At 40.0% G+C, this 16591-nt stretch overlaps 2 protein-coding genes across 2 annotated transcripts; both read left to right on the top strand.

The window, feature by feature from the left end:
• The first annotated feature begins 3217 nt into the window (after positions 1-3217).
• Positions 3218-4105, top strand: LOC133980533 (lysophosphatidic acid receptor 4-like). The gene has a single exon (XM_062419286.1). It carries the CDS (start codon positions 3218-3220, stop codon positions 4103-4105), a length of 888 nt encoding a protein of 295 aa, XP_062275270.1.
• An 11203-nt stretch (positions 4106-15308) lies between these two features.
• Positions 15309-16199, top strand: LOC133980532 (lysophosphatidic acid receptor 6-like). Its single transcript, XM_062419285.1, has one exon. It carries the CDS (start codon positions 15309-15311, stop codon positions 16197-16199), a length of 891 nt encoding a protein of 296 aa, XP_062275269.1.
• Positions 16200-16591: the final 392 nt, after the last annotated feature.

Below are 16591 nucleotides of genomic sequence, written 5' to 3'. Positions count from 1 at the left end.
TTAAATCTTCATATTTGTCAGACAACATAAGTGAGGAGCTTTCAGCCCTATACAGATTTGAGGTCATATCTGGGTCCAGGTCTGCACCTTTCCTCTGAACCAGGCGGACAGAGCTCCAGAGTAGGAGCCTCCAAAGCTGATCCAAGTGTTCTTGCTGCTCAGATTGAAGCTTTGACTGATGTACTCGTGGAACACTGCCAAGTCTGCTAGTCTGAAGCAAAAAGGAAGAAACACAACATTTCAATTCTTGACACAGGTGAATGCAGGTTACAGTGCATGTTAACTTACAATGTGTTTGACTTAGCTCAGTTTTTGTTGTTGTTTTGTTTGGATGCTTACCATCAAGTGTGTTTGATGCATATACAAAGTATTAGCTCTTTTTGTTCTGTCCTTTGGTTGGATGACATTTGAATAAAATAAATGCTCATTCATTTATTCATGCACAGTTCTACAAATAGAAAGGGAAACATAGACAGAAAGCGTCATCATTCACATATCTATGTATATACACATGGAAATTGAATGAATGAGGAGAGAGAAACGGTGTGAAGGACAGATTCACAGTATTTAATACGATTGATACATGTCCTGGTTTCTTATTTTTTACCATATTTACCATATATGGACACACACACACACACACACACACACACACACACACACACACACACACACACACACACACACACACACACACAGAAAACACAGAAAGCACTTCCTTGGCTGCATAATTCAATTTAACATCCAGGGTGACCACAAGTCTGTTGCTCACTGTATGAGGATTAAATACAGCTCAAGAGAGACACCTGGTGGATATAAACTGTGTATGTCATATGCACTTGAATGTCCTTATTTTTGACACACACGCACAGACACACACACACACACACACACACACACTGGGATAGAGAGCCCCGTGTTCTTCAGCCATGTCAGCTGTGTGACTACAGTATATGAGTCCGGCCTGCCATTGAAAAATAGCCTGATCAGTCCTGCATGATGCGAGCCATCACAGCAAACCTGCTGGCCTCCATGCAATACTGGAGCTAAGAAGCTGAGAAGATCCAACTGATTCTATAAGAGGACTCCTATGTGGATTTATCATAGTGTTTATATTTTACACAGGGGTTAATGTTTGTGTCATCTGACAAAATACTGTAAACTAGTTCTTTGAAATCAATCATCTATTTCAGGAACTCTCAGCATGGAATATTAGTTTCCCAAGAGAGTAACTGTCACCACCAGCATCTGTTTTGTTTTTTTCTCTTCCAGCTCAAATTTGAACACTGCAGACATGGGGAAAGATTGTGCAAGTATGATTTCAGATTTTCAACAACCTTGGCGAGTCATGTATATTTCTTTCAAATTTTGATGATTAAAAAGCTCTGAAGTAATCAATTTCAGGACAATGGATAAAATCAAAACATAAATCGAGTAACAGTAACAGTCAGCATTAATTCACCAGCGTCAATAAAGTTCAAGAAGAGCAGAAGGATGAAAAGGCGTGTTGATGACAAAAGCATCTTTACCACCTCCATCATTTCTGCTCTCTCTGAGCTCTGAAAAATGACCTGTGCATGATTATGCTTTGCATGTGGCATATCATGAGAACAGAGTAACACTATGTGTGTGTGTGTGTGTGTGTGCACCATATATAAACTGCTAAGAGCGTCAGCCTGGTGATGTAATGTGATCTCTCTGCCCTGTAATGGCTTTTTTTGAAGTTGTTAAGTTACAGGAGCAGATTTAGTCTTTTCCTCCTCCTGTGCCACATCAGTGTGTTCAAACAGTGAGAAAGACTGTCACACACACACACACACACACACAAACACACACACTCAAACCAGTATCTTCAATGCTTTCAAAAGGTATGCAGCTGAGCTGAAGATGCTTCAGAGGTGCGTGTGTGGGTGGACGGCAATAACTGCAGATGAAATGATAAACAACTTAGTGTAGGAGTGTGTGTGTGTGTCCGTTAGTGTGTCGTTTGCATATTTATGGAACGAGTGGTAGTGTGTATATTTGTTTATAACGGAGCTTGTAGGAAAAATGTGTCCCCATACAATTCAGGCAAAACCATCTTATGTACCTGTTGATGCCTGTACACACACACACACACACACACACAGCAATACTTACTGTGTGATAGTGTTGACGCTACTTTATTAACATTTGACTGAAATGAAAATCTTTCCTTAACCTTAAGCAGTTATTAATGCTAACTACACACAGTCTCAGGATGTGAGCCGCAGTATGTGGTGACAAACGTGTGCTTTGTACGTTCACTATCCACCCTGACCACCTCCTATTTCACCTCAAGTGCTGAAAAGACATTACAAAGAAACATAATCCCAGCAGCAATTAATGCTTCCCTTCAAAATGTTATCGGCAAAACAAATGAATAGTATTGTCACAGTCTATTCTCCTCCTGACCTGCTGTTCTGGTAATTTTCCATTCACACCACCTCTGCTCCACTCTGCCAATCAGCCATACTGCATGTTCCCTGTTACCCATCATACCTGCTATTGAACTGCAATAAAGGTCACTACCACCTCTGCCTGTGGTGTTTGTGCTGCAATTGCAAAAATGTTCTAATGTATACATGGTGTGTCTTTATATTGTGTTAATCTTGTAAAGAAGTTGTTCTGAGGAAAACCCATAAGTGTCATTGCATTGACAGGTTTTAACAGGTTAGTTTAGATGCAATATTCTTACATGGCTCAAGCATTTTGATTATCTTTAGTGTTACAATGCAATGTCTCAACCATTACCCACATCCTAAGTACTGAGAAGATAGATCACTATAAGATTGGGGGGGGGGGGGGGGTTAGGGTTTCTTCAGATTTTCACTTTCAGACCATGGATCATATTCAGCAAGGAACTGAAAGTTGTGCTTTGCCGTGTGATCAGTTGCTACTGTTGATATGGAAATCCCTGTTACCATGAAATTTGATGAATAATTTATTGGTTAACCATAAATTTCAGTGTGATTAAAAATATATATCTTTATGTAGGTAGTAACAAGGTATTATATTTTGCTCTTAACATACAAAATAGAAATGTATTTTATATGAACATCAGCGTAACCACAGTTCCTGTTTTGAGTCACACAGGTTTCCCGCTCATAAAGAGCAGAAGGAGGAACTAATGAGTAATTTGCTCGGTGTCAGTGTTCAGTAAAGCACATGTGTGCAGAGCTTTTCTCATCAGGTAGACATGAACAACAGTGTGAATACAATCGGGCCACAGCTGGGTTATGCTGTGGGCTTTGGATCTGTTATGGTGCTGGGTTTGCCTCTCAATGCTGTGGCACTGTGGATTCTGCTTCGCCGCCACAGCCTCAAATCCCCCAGTGCTGTTTTCATGGTCAACTTGGCCATCTCAGACCTGCTGCTGGTCATCTCCCTGCCCATGAGGGTCTACTTTTATGCCACAGGTACCTGGCCTCTGAGCTTCACTGCATGCTCCTGGATTACAATGCTCTTTGTCAACAACATCCGCTCAAGCTCCATCTTCATCACATTCATCAGCATAGATCGGCTGCTGGCTGTAGTTTATCCTCTGAGGACACGCTATCTGCGAACCACTTCCAACGCCTGGAAATCTGCTGTGCTCATTTGGATTTTTGTGACTGTGGTGAACATCCCAGAGAGAATTATTTTTTCTCAAAGAAACAAAAATGAATCTACGCCTACCTGTTTTCAATTTGACAAGCATTCTCTAAAAGGAATGGTTTACCTTCAGCCTGTGTTAATGTTTATTCTGCTGACCATCAACATTGTGTCCACTGCTTTGGTGTCTTGGACTCTACGCAGACATCTCACTGACTCTGCAAGGATCAACAACAAGATGAATGTCATGGTGATTTTTGCCATGAACTTGGTAATGTTCACCATATGTTTCGTGCCTGTGTCTATTGGTGTTCTAAATAGAAAACCAGAATTTCTGTCTTTGGTATGGCTTGCTAGTCTGAACTGTTGTCTGGATCCACTGTTGTATTACTTTTCTTTGGATTCCTTCTGGAAGAAAAAAGAGGATGCAGATTCTGGTTCTGTCCAAAGGGAACAAAATTTGAGTATCATCACTTCCAGAGCTCAACAATGAACTATTCCTTTGACATGATGAACTTTATGTTTATTATTATCACAAGAAGGGACTACAACGCAGGTGACTGGAACTTAAAGTATGCTTTTATTCCTTTTTCCAATGAGCTGTTATTGAAGATAGCTGGTTAAATTCTTGTGAGGGTTCTCAACTGTCAGTGTGCACTATTCTTAAAGAAACTGTTCAGCATTCTGAAACATATGCTTATTTGCTTTGTCGCTTCCTTCTCTCATCCCTCATTGTATCCTTTGCCCTGCTTTTCAAAATAGCACAGTTTGACCCTGTTCTTGTCTGTTATAAATCATTTGATGTGATGTAGGCTGTTTGTCTTATTTGTGAGCACTTCAGTTACAGAGAGAGCAGCCTTTGAGTCCTAAGCCTTGCCAGATGGAAGGCAGTCGGTGTAAGACTGCAGCAGACTGTAAAGATATAGATGACCTCATCTGCAGATTTGAAATGATCCAACAGTAAACACTGCAAATGAATTGAGAATTGGCAGAGTAGTCTATACTGAGTATCATCTCTGTCTGGCTTTATATTGACCTAATATTAAATGTTGCCCTGTCAAATGAGGCCATGGTTATCTGCTTTCATCTCCTACCCACACCCATCAAAGGTGAGAGTCTCATGTGGTATAGCAAAGTGGTCTGATGTAGGAGTTAGATAAGGATGATGAAATTAAAAAAAGAGGTCAAGTTAACCTCTTATGCAATACCTTAAAGAAAACCATTTCACAACATAGAGGCCATACTCCATGTCAGAAAATTAAAATTTTCACTCATGGTTAATTAATCTTTTATAGTGGCCCAGAAATTGACACACTTATACTGTATCTTTTTGCTAAACAAAGCATGTTCACTGGAAAAACATGTATGGAAACTTTTCTGCAACCACATGTGCATTATTTGCAACAATGGTGATGGTAGAACCTCAAGTCAAGATAAGAAGATGTTTTTCTGTGGCTTACCAAAATAATTTCATGTCGGAATCATGGAAATGGACTGCACATCATCAAGACAGCTTTCAAAACAGTCAAAACATTTTGTACACATTTTAAAGGTCAGTTCACCAAAAAACAGCAACACAGTTGGTTTTGGTGTGACAAAATACCACTTGTTAGACGGACATTCTGCACTCGGGTCACATGATGACACAGGAGCAAGCTGCATTCAAAGACTGAGATGTAGCTGAGAGGTCAGACTAAAGTGTGTAAATGTCCCTTTTAGTTGAGATTATTTTGTCACACATACTTTTCAAGGTCAAAAATGAACCTTGAAAGTTCATTTTTTAAGTTACTGAAATATTCATCTCTGTGATTTCTCAATACAATGGAGGTGAATAGAACTTTACGTACTTGCAGTATTAAAACTTTTCAAGACAAATTTACAAAGTTTTTCCAGAATGTGTGTGCCTTTAAATAAAGGTCTGTTGACCTCTGCAACATTTCTCAAAACTTTTGCAACTTAAACTAAAACTAAGTTAATGGCAAGATACCACTAGATGTCAGTAAGATAAAACTGTATGTTAATTTGTAATTGTTTTTAAAGAAATAGCTGTATTATATTTTCGACTATTTAACAATGGCATACACATGTTTTCAAGTTAAATAAAACCTTTAGAAATAGAAACATTTAAATAGTTGAGTTCATTCTGGATCTCAAAAATAGCAGCTTGACAAGTCTTAACTCAAAGTCCACTTACAAGCTTCTTTCTGGAGTTCTCAACCACATCTCAGTCTTCTTCATTATCAGATGGATTTGGCCCAGTTGACATGATTGATTGGAAAGAGCTCAAAGCCATTGACCAGGAGTACAACAATTTAGGAGGCAATTCACATCCAACACCAGATCATCTTTGACCACTTAAAAAATTCTTTATTTCCTTTTTTTGGTCCGGCTCCTCAGAAATAGGCACACTCTCTTGATGTTGATCATTATTGTTGTTTTCATGCAAAGAAAAGCAAGTCTCATCATTGACTGTTTCATCTCTCAGACGGCTGGACTATTAACGATGTTAACGTGACACAGTATGTCACTGTGGTTATTTTATCAACTGGTGTGCGGGGGAAATGATCACTTAGCGGAAAATGGACAGCGCCGGCTGTAACCAATAGCCCAGTGGGGAAAGCAAGAAAAAAAGGAAGAGAAAGAGTCTGCAATTTTCTTTTTTAAAGTTCCATGAATAAATTCTTATTTGCAGTAAGGAAGCTTTCAGCGCTCTCTGTGATGGCTCGAGTCTGAGCCTATGAAGGAGCTGGACTTTAAGCACCTGCTCTCTGACTTGGCACAGGAAAAGGCTTTTAGTAGTATTGTCTGTTGTGATTGGGTTACCACTTAATGTAAAATATAGTATAGGCTATATATAAATATTGTGGATGAATTTATTTGCTGTTTGCTTAACGTTTTTTGCATCACTGTGGTGTGACGATACTATGGGCCTGTGTGTGGTATTACCCGTGGGAAATAGAAAAGAAAGAAGAAAAACAGACAGGAAGTTAAATAAAAGATGATCAAATCAAAATCACAAGTGAAGTGCAACTCAGACATGATCCACATGAGGGTACTACAGTAGCTGGGGAAACGTGTGTGTGTGAGTGTGAGTGTGTGAGAGAGAGAGAGAGAGAGAGAGAGAGAGAGAGAGAGAGAGAGAGAGAGAGAGAGAGAGAGAGAGAGAGAGAGAAGACACAGAAAACACTTCCTTATCTGCATAGTTTACTTTTACATCCAGGGTGACCACATGTCTGTTCCTCACTATATGAGGAGTACATACAGCTCAACAGGGACACCTGGTGGATATAACCTGTGTATGTCCAGCATACCTGCACCAGTTTAAAAAGATGGCTGAAGCTTCCTTCTCTTCTTCATAAACTGGACTTGTATTGGTGGTTATAACATCACAGAACTCTTGAATAGATACCCCTTCCCCCTGTTCCCACGAAGATGTCAGTCAAGTTTTGTATCAGTTCAGTCTAGAGCAAAAGTGTATTATAAGAGAGTTATTGTACACTAAAAGAAATATCATATTCCAAGATGACAATGCCAGAATTCATCGGGCTCAAATTGTGAAAGATTGGTTCAGGGAGCATGAGACATCATTTTCACATATGGATTGGCCACCACAGAGTTGGGACCTTAACCCCATTGAGAATCTTTGGGATGTGCTGGAGAAGGCTTTGCGCAGTGGTCCGACTCTCCCATCACCAATACAAGATCTTGGCGAAAAATTAACGCAACACTGGACGGAAATAAATCTTGTGACATTGCAAAAGCTTATCGAAACAATGCCACAGCGAATGCGTGCTGTAATCAAAGCTAAAGGCATTCCAACAAAATATTAGAGTGTGTGACCTTTTTTTTTGGCCAGGCAGTGTACATAGGTAGTTCATTCATTTGAGGTCAAATGTGTTGTCCATTTTATGACCTGTGTGGATTATTAGTGGAATGCACTAATGTACCTGAGTTTCGTCCAAAGGGCAGCTTGTGCGGCGGATGCTTCACTGGACTTTTTCTCTGTATAAACAGTCATCTGGTGCGAAGTGCGTCTAGCGCAAGTGAGTGTATGTGTGTTGTAGTATGTTTTATAACTGATGTTATTTCTAGTTCATAGTTGGTAATGTTTCAGCAGACCTAAGTTCATATTGTGTGGTTACATATTAGCCATCATTGTTATACAATTATTAATGTACAGTACTAGCATATTGTGTTAAGTTTAGTAGGTTTATGTTGGCTGTGCATAGACAAGATAGGGGACCAGCCAGCCACTTGTTACGTGTGCCGCTCAATCACTGAATTTTATTGACAATTTCTAAATTTTTTGGGAACGCAGACACCTCTTTATGGCAGATGGATTTTTGCCTTAACAAGTCAGGAGTACAGCTGTTAAGCTACAACATTTTTTATTTTCAGTCAGCAGCCCCTGCCAAGGACAAGAGGCGAGAAAATCCAAAACAACAGATAAGACAGCTTTCTAGAGAAGAATTGCTACCGCCTGAGATAAGGACTGACCATGAAAGTCAGCACACCCAGAGAGAGGCTTTAACGTCACCATCCTTACCCCAACACAAGGAGTCTACCCCAGCCCCAACAGCCCAACATGAGGAGTCTCCCCCAGCCCCAACAGCCCAACATGAGGAGTCTCCCCCAGCCCCAACAGCCCAACAAGAGGAGTCTCCCCCAGCCCCACTAGGAGACTCCCAACTTTCACCCACCAGTGAGTTTACTTCTTAGTGAAACATGGCTGACTGAATGTAGCTGTTGTGCTATTCTCAATGAGGCAGCACCAACAAATTTTTGTTTTATGAACAAGTGCCGAACTGGTAAGAAAGACGGGGGAGTTGCTGCCATCTTTAAATCTGTATTTCAATGCAGGGAAATTACATTAGGTGATTTTAGCTCTTTTGAATATCACTGTTTTTTATTAAAAGGTGATCCAAAAGTTATTTTTTTAATCATTTATAGACCTCCAAGATACTCAGGAAAATTCATTGATGAGTTTGCTGAACTGCTGTCAGTTATCTGCACTGACTACAACTTTTTTTATCATAACAGGGGATTTTAACATTCACGTAGACAATAACATGGACAGTAATGCCAAAGAACTCTCTGCTCTACTTGACACTTTTGGCCTCTTGCAACATGTGAAAGGGCCCACACACACTCGAGGCCACACTCTGGATCTGGTTATCTCTAAAGGTGTTGACATTTCTTCTGTTGATGTTAAGGACTTAGCTCTTTCTGATCATTTCTGTGTGTTCTTTGACTTACAGATCATTCCAAATGTTCAGTTAACCTCTGTATCTGTTAGGAGAAGGTACATAAATGAGAATACCAGTGCAAAGTTTATAGAGGCTATAGCTATGTCACCAACTGTGAGTGCAGTCAGTTGATGAACTCCTGGATAATTTTAACTGGAAAATCTCAAATGTCATGGATGCTGTTGCACCTATTAAAACTAAAACTAAGACGACCTTGATCAGAAAGAAAACACCATGGAGGAACACTATGATGGTAAAGGCTTTGAAAACAGAATGCAGGAAAGCAGAGCGTAAGTGGAGAAAAACTAAATTTCAAATTCACCTTGACCTCTACAAACAAAGTCTTTGTAATTTTAACTATGAGTTACTCAAAGCTAGACAGTGACACTTTTCTGAAATTATTAATAAGAACATCAACAACAATCACACTCTGTTTGCTATGGTTGATAAGCTTACAAACCCCCCTAAACAGATAGCTCCAGAACTCCTTTCCACAGAAAAATGCAATGAATTTGCTTGCTTTTTCAGTGAAAAAATCCATAAATATCAACACAAAACAATAAAAAGACGCAATCCCTAAGACCTCCCAGGAACAACTCAACTGCGAAGTCAGAATTTAAAACAGTTGACCAAAAAACCATAGAGGAAACAGTTCAGCATCTAAAACCATCAACATGCTGTCTTGACACAATGCCATCAGACTTTTTTTAAACTATTGTGAACTCTGTCCAAACAGATTTGCGACAAATATCCTACCTCACCACAGTACAGAAACAGCTCTTATTAGAGTGTTAAATGACATAAGGTTAAACACTGACTCAGGCAAGGTGTCAGTTCTGGTCCTGTTGGATCTCAGTGCTGCGTTTGACACTGTGGATCACAGTATACTGTTGAACAGGTTGGAAACTTGGACAGGACTCAGCGAAACAGTCCTAGAATGGTTCAGGTCCTACTTGGAGAAGCGGAGTTATTTTGTGACCATTGGAAGTTATGAATCCGATCGAGTGGCTATGACATGTGGAGTTCCTCAGGGGTCAGTTCTTGGACCTCTTCTGTTCAGTCTATATATGCTGCCTTTGGGTCAAATTCTGCAGAACTCTAATGTAAACTATCACAGTTATGCAGATGACACGCAGATATACAGTCATTGTGTCACTGTTTAGAGCAGTGGTCTCCAACCCTGCTCCTGGAGAGCTACTGCCCTGCATGTTTTAGGTATCTCCTCACTCTAACTCGTTATCAAGCAGCTGAGGCTCGTCAAAGGGCTTGATAACGAGTTGATTATTAGAATCAGGTGTGTTAGAGTGAGGAGATACCTAAAACATGCAGGGCAGTAGCTCTCCAGGAGCAGGGTTGGAGACCACTGGTTTAGAGCAAGTAACACATTGGATGAACCAAAATTTCCTTCAATTAAATCAGGACAAAACTGAGGTAATTGTTTTTGGCAATAAAAAGGATTGCTGTCAGTAAACATCTTGAGTCACTCTCTCTAAAAACTAGCGACCAAGTCCGAAACCTTGGCGTGCTGATAGACTCAGACCTGACCTTCAGTAGTCATATCAAACCAATCACCAAAACAGCCTTCTATCAGCTTAAGAACATATCCAGAGTGAAGGGTTTTATGTCTCAAACAGACCAGGAGAAGTTGATTCACGCTTTCATCTCCAGTAGACTCGACTACTGTAACAGTCTTCTGACTGGACTCCCACAAAAAAGCATTAAACAACTGCAGCTCATTCAGAACGCTGCAGCTCGAGTTTTGACCAGAACAAAGAGATCAGAGCACATTACTCCAGTTCTAAAGTCTTTACACTGGCTCCCAGTCAGCTATAGAATAGATTTGTTATGAATAGAAGTTATGCTACTGGTCTATAAATCACTGAATGGTTTAGGTCCAGAATACATGAATGACATGTTAGTAGAATATAAACCCAGTAGGGCTCTGAGATCTACTGACTCAGGTCAGATAGTGGAGCCCAGAGTTCAGACTAAACATGGTGAAGCAGCTTTTAGCTGTTATGCTGCACACAACTGGAACAAACTACCAGCAGAACTGAAATCAGCCCCAACTGTGAATATTTCTTAGTCCAGGTTAAAAACACTCTTTCAAAGCACTTTAAATTTTAATCTTTCATTTGCACTCTATGTCCTTTTAATGATTTTAAAGCAAATCATTATTTTATACTGCAACCTTATATTTAATGCTCTATTATAGTATTTTATTTCTCTCTCTTTCTATGTTTCTGTACTTTGTTTTTATTATTAGTGTGTGTGTGTGTGTGTGGGGGGGGGGGGGGGGGTATGTATGTGTTTACTATAATTGGGTTTTATTTTTATTTCTCAAATTCCATGTTTTTTGGGGGGGGGGTTTTCAATTTTTTCTGTTAAATGTTTGTTTTATGTAAAGCACATTGAGTTGCCACTGTGTATGAAATGCGCTATATAAATAAAACTGCCTTGCCTTGCCTTGTTAATCCGCTCATTTTGTAGGGCAGGGCACATCGAACACCAAGCAGCAGGCTACATCAGCCATGTGACTTAATGCGTTGCATGTGCACTAATGGCCAATAGAGGGCAATGTGGTACCACGGATGGCCATTAACCAACTACTCAAAGAGACTGTACTGTTTTAGCATCAGTAATGGCTGTTTACAGCATAACTACATTTAACTGCTGTTGTTACTATTCAACTTTACATGTGTCTTTTATTTATTTATGTATATACACTGATCAGGCATAACATTATGACCACTGACAGGTGATGTTTAATAACACTGTTTATCTCTTCATCATGGCACCTGTTAGTGGGTGGGATATATTAGGCAGCAAGTGAACATGTTGTCCTCAAAGTTGATGTGTTAGAAGCAGGAAAAATGGGCAAACGTAAGGATTTGAGCGAGTTTGACAAGGGCCAAATTGTGATGGCTAGACGCTTGGGTCAGAGCATCTCCAAAACTGCAGCTCTTGTGGGGTGTTCCCGGTCTGCCATGGTCATATTAAAAGTGGTCCAAGGAAGGAACAGTGGTGAATCAGCGACAGGGTCATGGGCGGCCAAGGCTCATTGATGCACGTGGGGAGCGAAGGTTGGCGCTTGTGGTCCAATCCAACAGACGAGCTACTGTTGCTCAAATTGCTGAAGAAGTTAATGCTGGTTCTGATAGAAAGGTGTCAGAATACACAGTGCATCACAGTCTGTTGTGTATGGGGCTGCATAGCGGCAGACCAGTCAGGGTGCCCATGCTGACCCGTCCACTGCCGAAAGCGCCAACAATGGGCATGTGAGCATCACAACTGGACCACGGAGCAATGGAAGAAGCTGGCCTGGTCTGATGAATCACATTTTCTTTTACATCATGTGGATGGCCCGGTGCGTCGCTTACCTGGGGAACACATGGCACCAGGATACACTATGGGAAGAAGGCAATCCGGCGGAGGCAGTGTGATGCTTTGGGCAATGTTCTGCTGGGAAACCTTGGGCCCTGCCATCCATCTGGATGTTACTTTGACACGTACCATCTACCTAAGCATTGTTGCAGACCATGTACACCCTTTCATGGAAACGGTATTCCCTGATGGCTGTGGCCTCTTTCAGCAGGATAATGCAGCGTGCCACAAAGCAAAAATGGTTCAGGAATGGTTTGAGGAGCACAACAACGAGTTTGAGGTGTTGACTTGGCCTCCAAATTCCCCAGATCTCAATCCAATCGAGCATCTGTGGGATGTGCTGGACAAACAAGTCCGATCCATGGAGGCCCCACCTCGCAACTTACAGGACTTAAAGGATCTGCTGCTAACATCTTGGTGCCAGATACCATAGCACACCATAGCTGTTTTGACAGCAAAAGGGGGACCAACACAATATTAGGCAGGTGGTCATAATGTTATGCCTGATCAGTGTATACATATATCAATATTTGACATGTTTGTTCTGATTATGTTCATTTATGCAGAACCACTTGGTCATCAGACTGTACAAGATTATGGATGTGGTGGTGTGAATAAATAGTCAAACTAAAGACATTATTGTGATTCTAATCGATCACCTGAAGCGGGCTCTTGTACACTACATCCAGCAGATAGTTTAGCAGGGAAGCTACTTCTCCCTCACACTGGTAAAATTCTATATTTTTCACAATGCACTGGCACATAAACATGGGCAAACTGTTCCCACATACACAATGCTGCTGCCAAAAATACTCAGAGTACCAAATCAGCAAGAATAACCCCCAACAAATACAGTATTTACTCCTGTTTACCACAAACTACAGCTCCCAACTGGTTTAGGAAATAATTTTTTAAATATGAAAGTATATACAGTAGGGCTGAACGATTTTTGGAAAAAATCTAATTGCGATTTTTCTGGCAGATATTGCGATTTCGATTTGATTCACGATTTCCTTCAAATCAAGCTTCAGTGCAATATTCACAATGTACAGTAACATTAAAACATTAAATGCTATTACTCTAATGCAAGGATGAAAACTAAAGTTAAAAATTGCTTCCAAATGTATTAACAAGAAACATGCATGTACATTATTTAAAGTCCTTGACCAATGGCAGTTATCACAAATGAAGAACTAAAATAGCCATCTTTGACTGTCTTAACTTAAAATGTAGTGCAGAAAATCCTTAATTGTGTTAAGTTTTTAAAAAAGTTAAATAAAATACAAAAAACTCCAATGTTAAATAAGTAATAAGAAAAACAAAATTCAACAATTCCAATAAAGGAAAAAAGGATCTTGCCCAACAGTCTTACACTCAAGTAGGTAGGTCAAGGTCAGTCTTTTATGGCTCAAGAGAGCTGGCTTATCAACATATATAGCAACAGTTAAAGTACAACCATATATTAAGAAACCTGGACTATCTTTTTAAGTGAAATTGAAAAGTAATGGTAATAAAGTAAAATTTATTAAAATAAAATATGTCAGACATTAAAATGTAGTAGTGTTTTTTGGCTGTCGTTATCTCCCGGTGTCTTCGGCTGCTCTTATCATACGGAGTTACACTGGCAAAAGATGCTGTAATTGTAGTCTGTTTGCAGTGGGCATGAGTATCATTTTCACCGGCCTTTTTCGTCATGCACTCGTCATGCAAATGCCTGTGGTGATTTTTCAAGTGCCGGTATAAATTGGTTGTGTTTCCGCTGGAAGTTGCAACTTTAGCGCTACAGGTTTTGCATAGTACCTGTTTCTGGTGCACGTCTGCAGCCTCAAACCCGAAATACTCCCAAATGACCAACGTGCTGTTTTTCTTGGGGATTAAATCCCCTAACTCCGCTTCTGGTCCAGCTGAAGCCATTTCTGAATAAATACAATTAAGGAGCAGGTTAATACTGATTGGTTAGCGTGACCTGTCCACGAGTAGCATGCCGCTTCTGATTGGTATGTGTAAAATAGTTGACACAACAGATCCTGGGTCAGTCAGGAGCGCTGCAAAAAAAAGCAGCTTTGGCAATCACATGATCGCAACGTCTGAAATTGCAATTTCGATCAGAAAACGATAAATCGTTCAGCCCTAATATATAGTATTTGTGACAACTTCTTAAGATTTACATCTTACCTGGGAACAAAAACCTACAGACTGGAGCATTGAGACAGATAAACACACTGCTGGTTATGGTCTTTTCATGGGATTTGTTGCAAAATTGCAAAATATGAAATAATGTTACACCCTGAAAAAGGGGAAATATCAATGAATTACTTGGATACAAGGCTTCCTCTCTGGCAGCTTCATCAGGAGTGTATTCATCCAAAAAGTAAATACAAAGTTATACATTATTCAACACGACTATAATCATGCACAGAGATATACTGTTAATTCAGTCAATTTTCCACTCTAATTTTCCCCTCCTTTTACAACATTCAGCAGGTAAGTACAATGTATAATATTTCTATTTTAGCCATTTTCTTTTCAAAGGTAAACTCAAAAATAACAGATAAGGTAAGTTAAATCAATCTTTAAATTAATAAAAATGAAACGAAATTATTACAATGAAATGCGTTTTAAATAAACACAATTTAAGTGATGTTCCCATTGAATTTGTCCTGCTTTAAGTGTCTCTCTACTACTACATATCAAAATACATGCTGAACATATTAATATACACACTAAGTGTTGTCACAAATACTATATATTAGGGCTGAACGATTTATCGTTTTCTGATCGAAATTGCAATTTCAGACGTTGCGATCATGTGATTGCCAAAGCTGCTTTTTTTTGAGAAAGTTCATATGATTTAAAAAAAAATCTTTACAAGGTATTACATTTTGCACTAAATATACGGAATATACATTGCTTATTTCATATGAACATCACAGTGACCACAGTTCGTGTTTTGAGTCACATAGGTTTCCTGCACATAAAGAGCAGAAGGAGGAACTAATGCGTAATTTGCTCTGCGTCAGTGTTCAGTAAAGCACACGTGTGCAGAGCTTTTCTCATCAGGTAGACATGAACAACAGTGTGAATACAACTGGGCCACAGCTGGGTTACGCTGTGGGCTTTGGATCTGTTATGGTGCTGGGTTTGCCTCTCAATGCTGTGGCACTGTGGATACTGCTTCGCCGCCACAGCCTCAAATCCCCCAGTGCTGTTTTCATGGTCAACCTGGCCATCTCAGATCTGCTGCTGGTCATCTCCCTGCCCATGAGGGTCTACTTTTATGCCACAGGTACCTGGCCTCTGAGCTTCACTGCATGCTCCTGGATTACAATGCTCTTTGTCAACAACATCCGCTCAAGCTCCATCTTCATCACATTCATCAGCATAGATCGGCTGCTGGCTATAGTTTATCCTCTGAGGACACGCTATCTGCGAACCACTTCCAACGCCTGGAAATCTGCTGTGCTCATTTGGATTTTTGTGACTGTGGTGAACATCCCAGAGAGAATTATTTTTTCTTCAAGAAACAAAAATAATAATAATACCTGTTTTGAATTTCACCGCCAGCAGCAGCCTGTAACAGGACTGGAATACATTCAGCCTGTGTTAGTGTTTATTCTGCTGACCATCAACATTGTGTCCACTGCTTTGGTGTCTTGGACTCTACGCAGACATCTCACACGGTCAGCAAAGGTCAACAACAAGATGAATGTCATGCTGATTTTTGCCATGAACTTGGTAATGTTCACCATATGTTTCGTGCTTGTGTCGATTGGTATTATAATTTGGACACCAGAATTTCCATCTTTGATATGGCTTGCTAGTCTGAACTGTTGTCTGGATCCACTGTTGTATTACTTTTCTTTGGATTCCTTCAGGAAGAAAAAAGAGGATGTGGATTCTGGTTCTGTCCAAAGGGAACAAAATTTGAGTACCATCACTTCCATAGCTCAACAATGAACTATTCCTTTGACATGATGAACTTTATGTTTATTATTATCACAAGAAGGACTACAAAGCAGGTGACTGGAACTTAAAGTATGCTTTTATTCCTTTTTCCAATGAGCTGTAATTGAAGATAGCTGGTTAAATTCTTGTGAGGGTTCTCAACTGTCAGTGTGCACTATTCTTAAAGAAACTGTTCAGCATTCTGAAACATATGCTTATTTGCTTTGTCACTTCCTTCTCTCATCCCCCATTGTATCCTTGGCTTGCTTTTCATAATAGCACAGTTTGACTCTGTTCTTGTCTGTTAAAAATCATTTGATGTGATGTAGGCTTTTTGTCTTATTTGTGAGCACTTCAGTTACAGAGAGAGCAGCCTTTGAGTCCTAAGCCTTGCCAGATGGAAG

The sequence above is a fragment of the Scomber scombrus genome, chromosome 5 (assembly GCF_963691925.1).
Source record: "Scomber scombrus chromosome 5, fScoSco1.1, whole genome shotgun sequence".
NCBI classification, from domain to species: domain Eukaryota; kingdom Metazoa; phylum Chordata; class Actinopteri; order Scombriformes; family Scombridae; genus Scomber; species Scomber scombrus.
The sequence above is the reverse complement of the archived record's forward strand: the minus strand, read 5'-3'. Positions and strand labels throughout refer to the sequence as shown.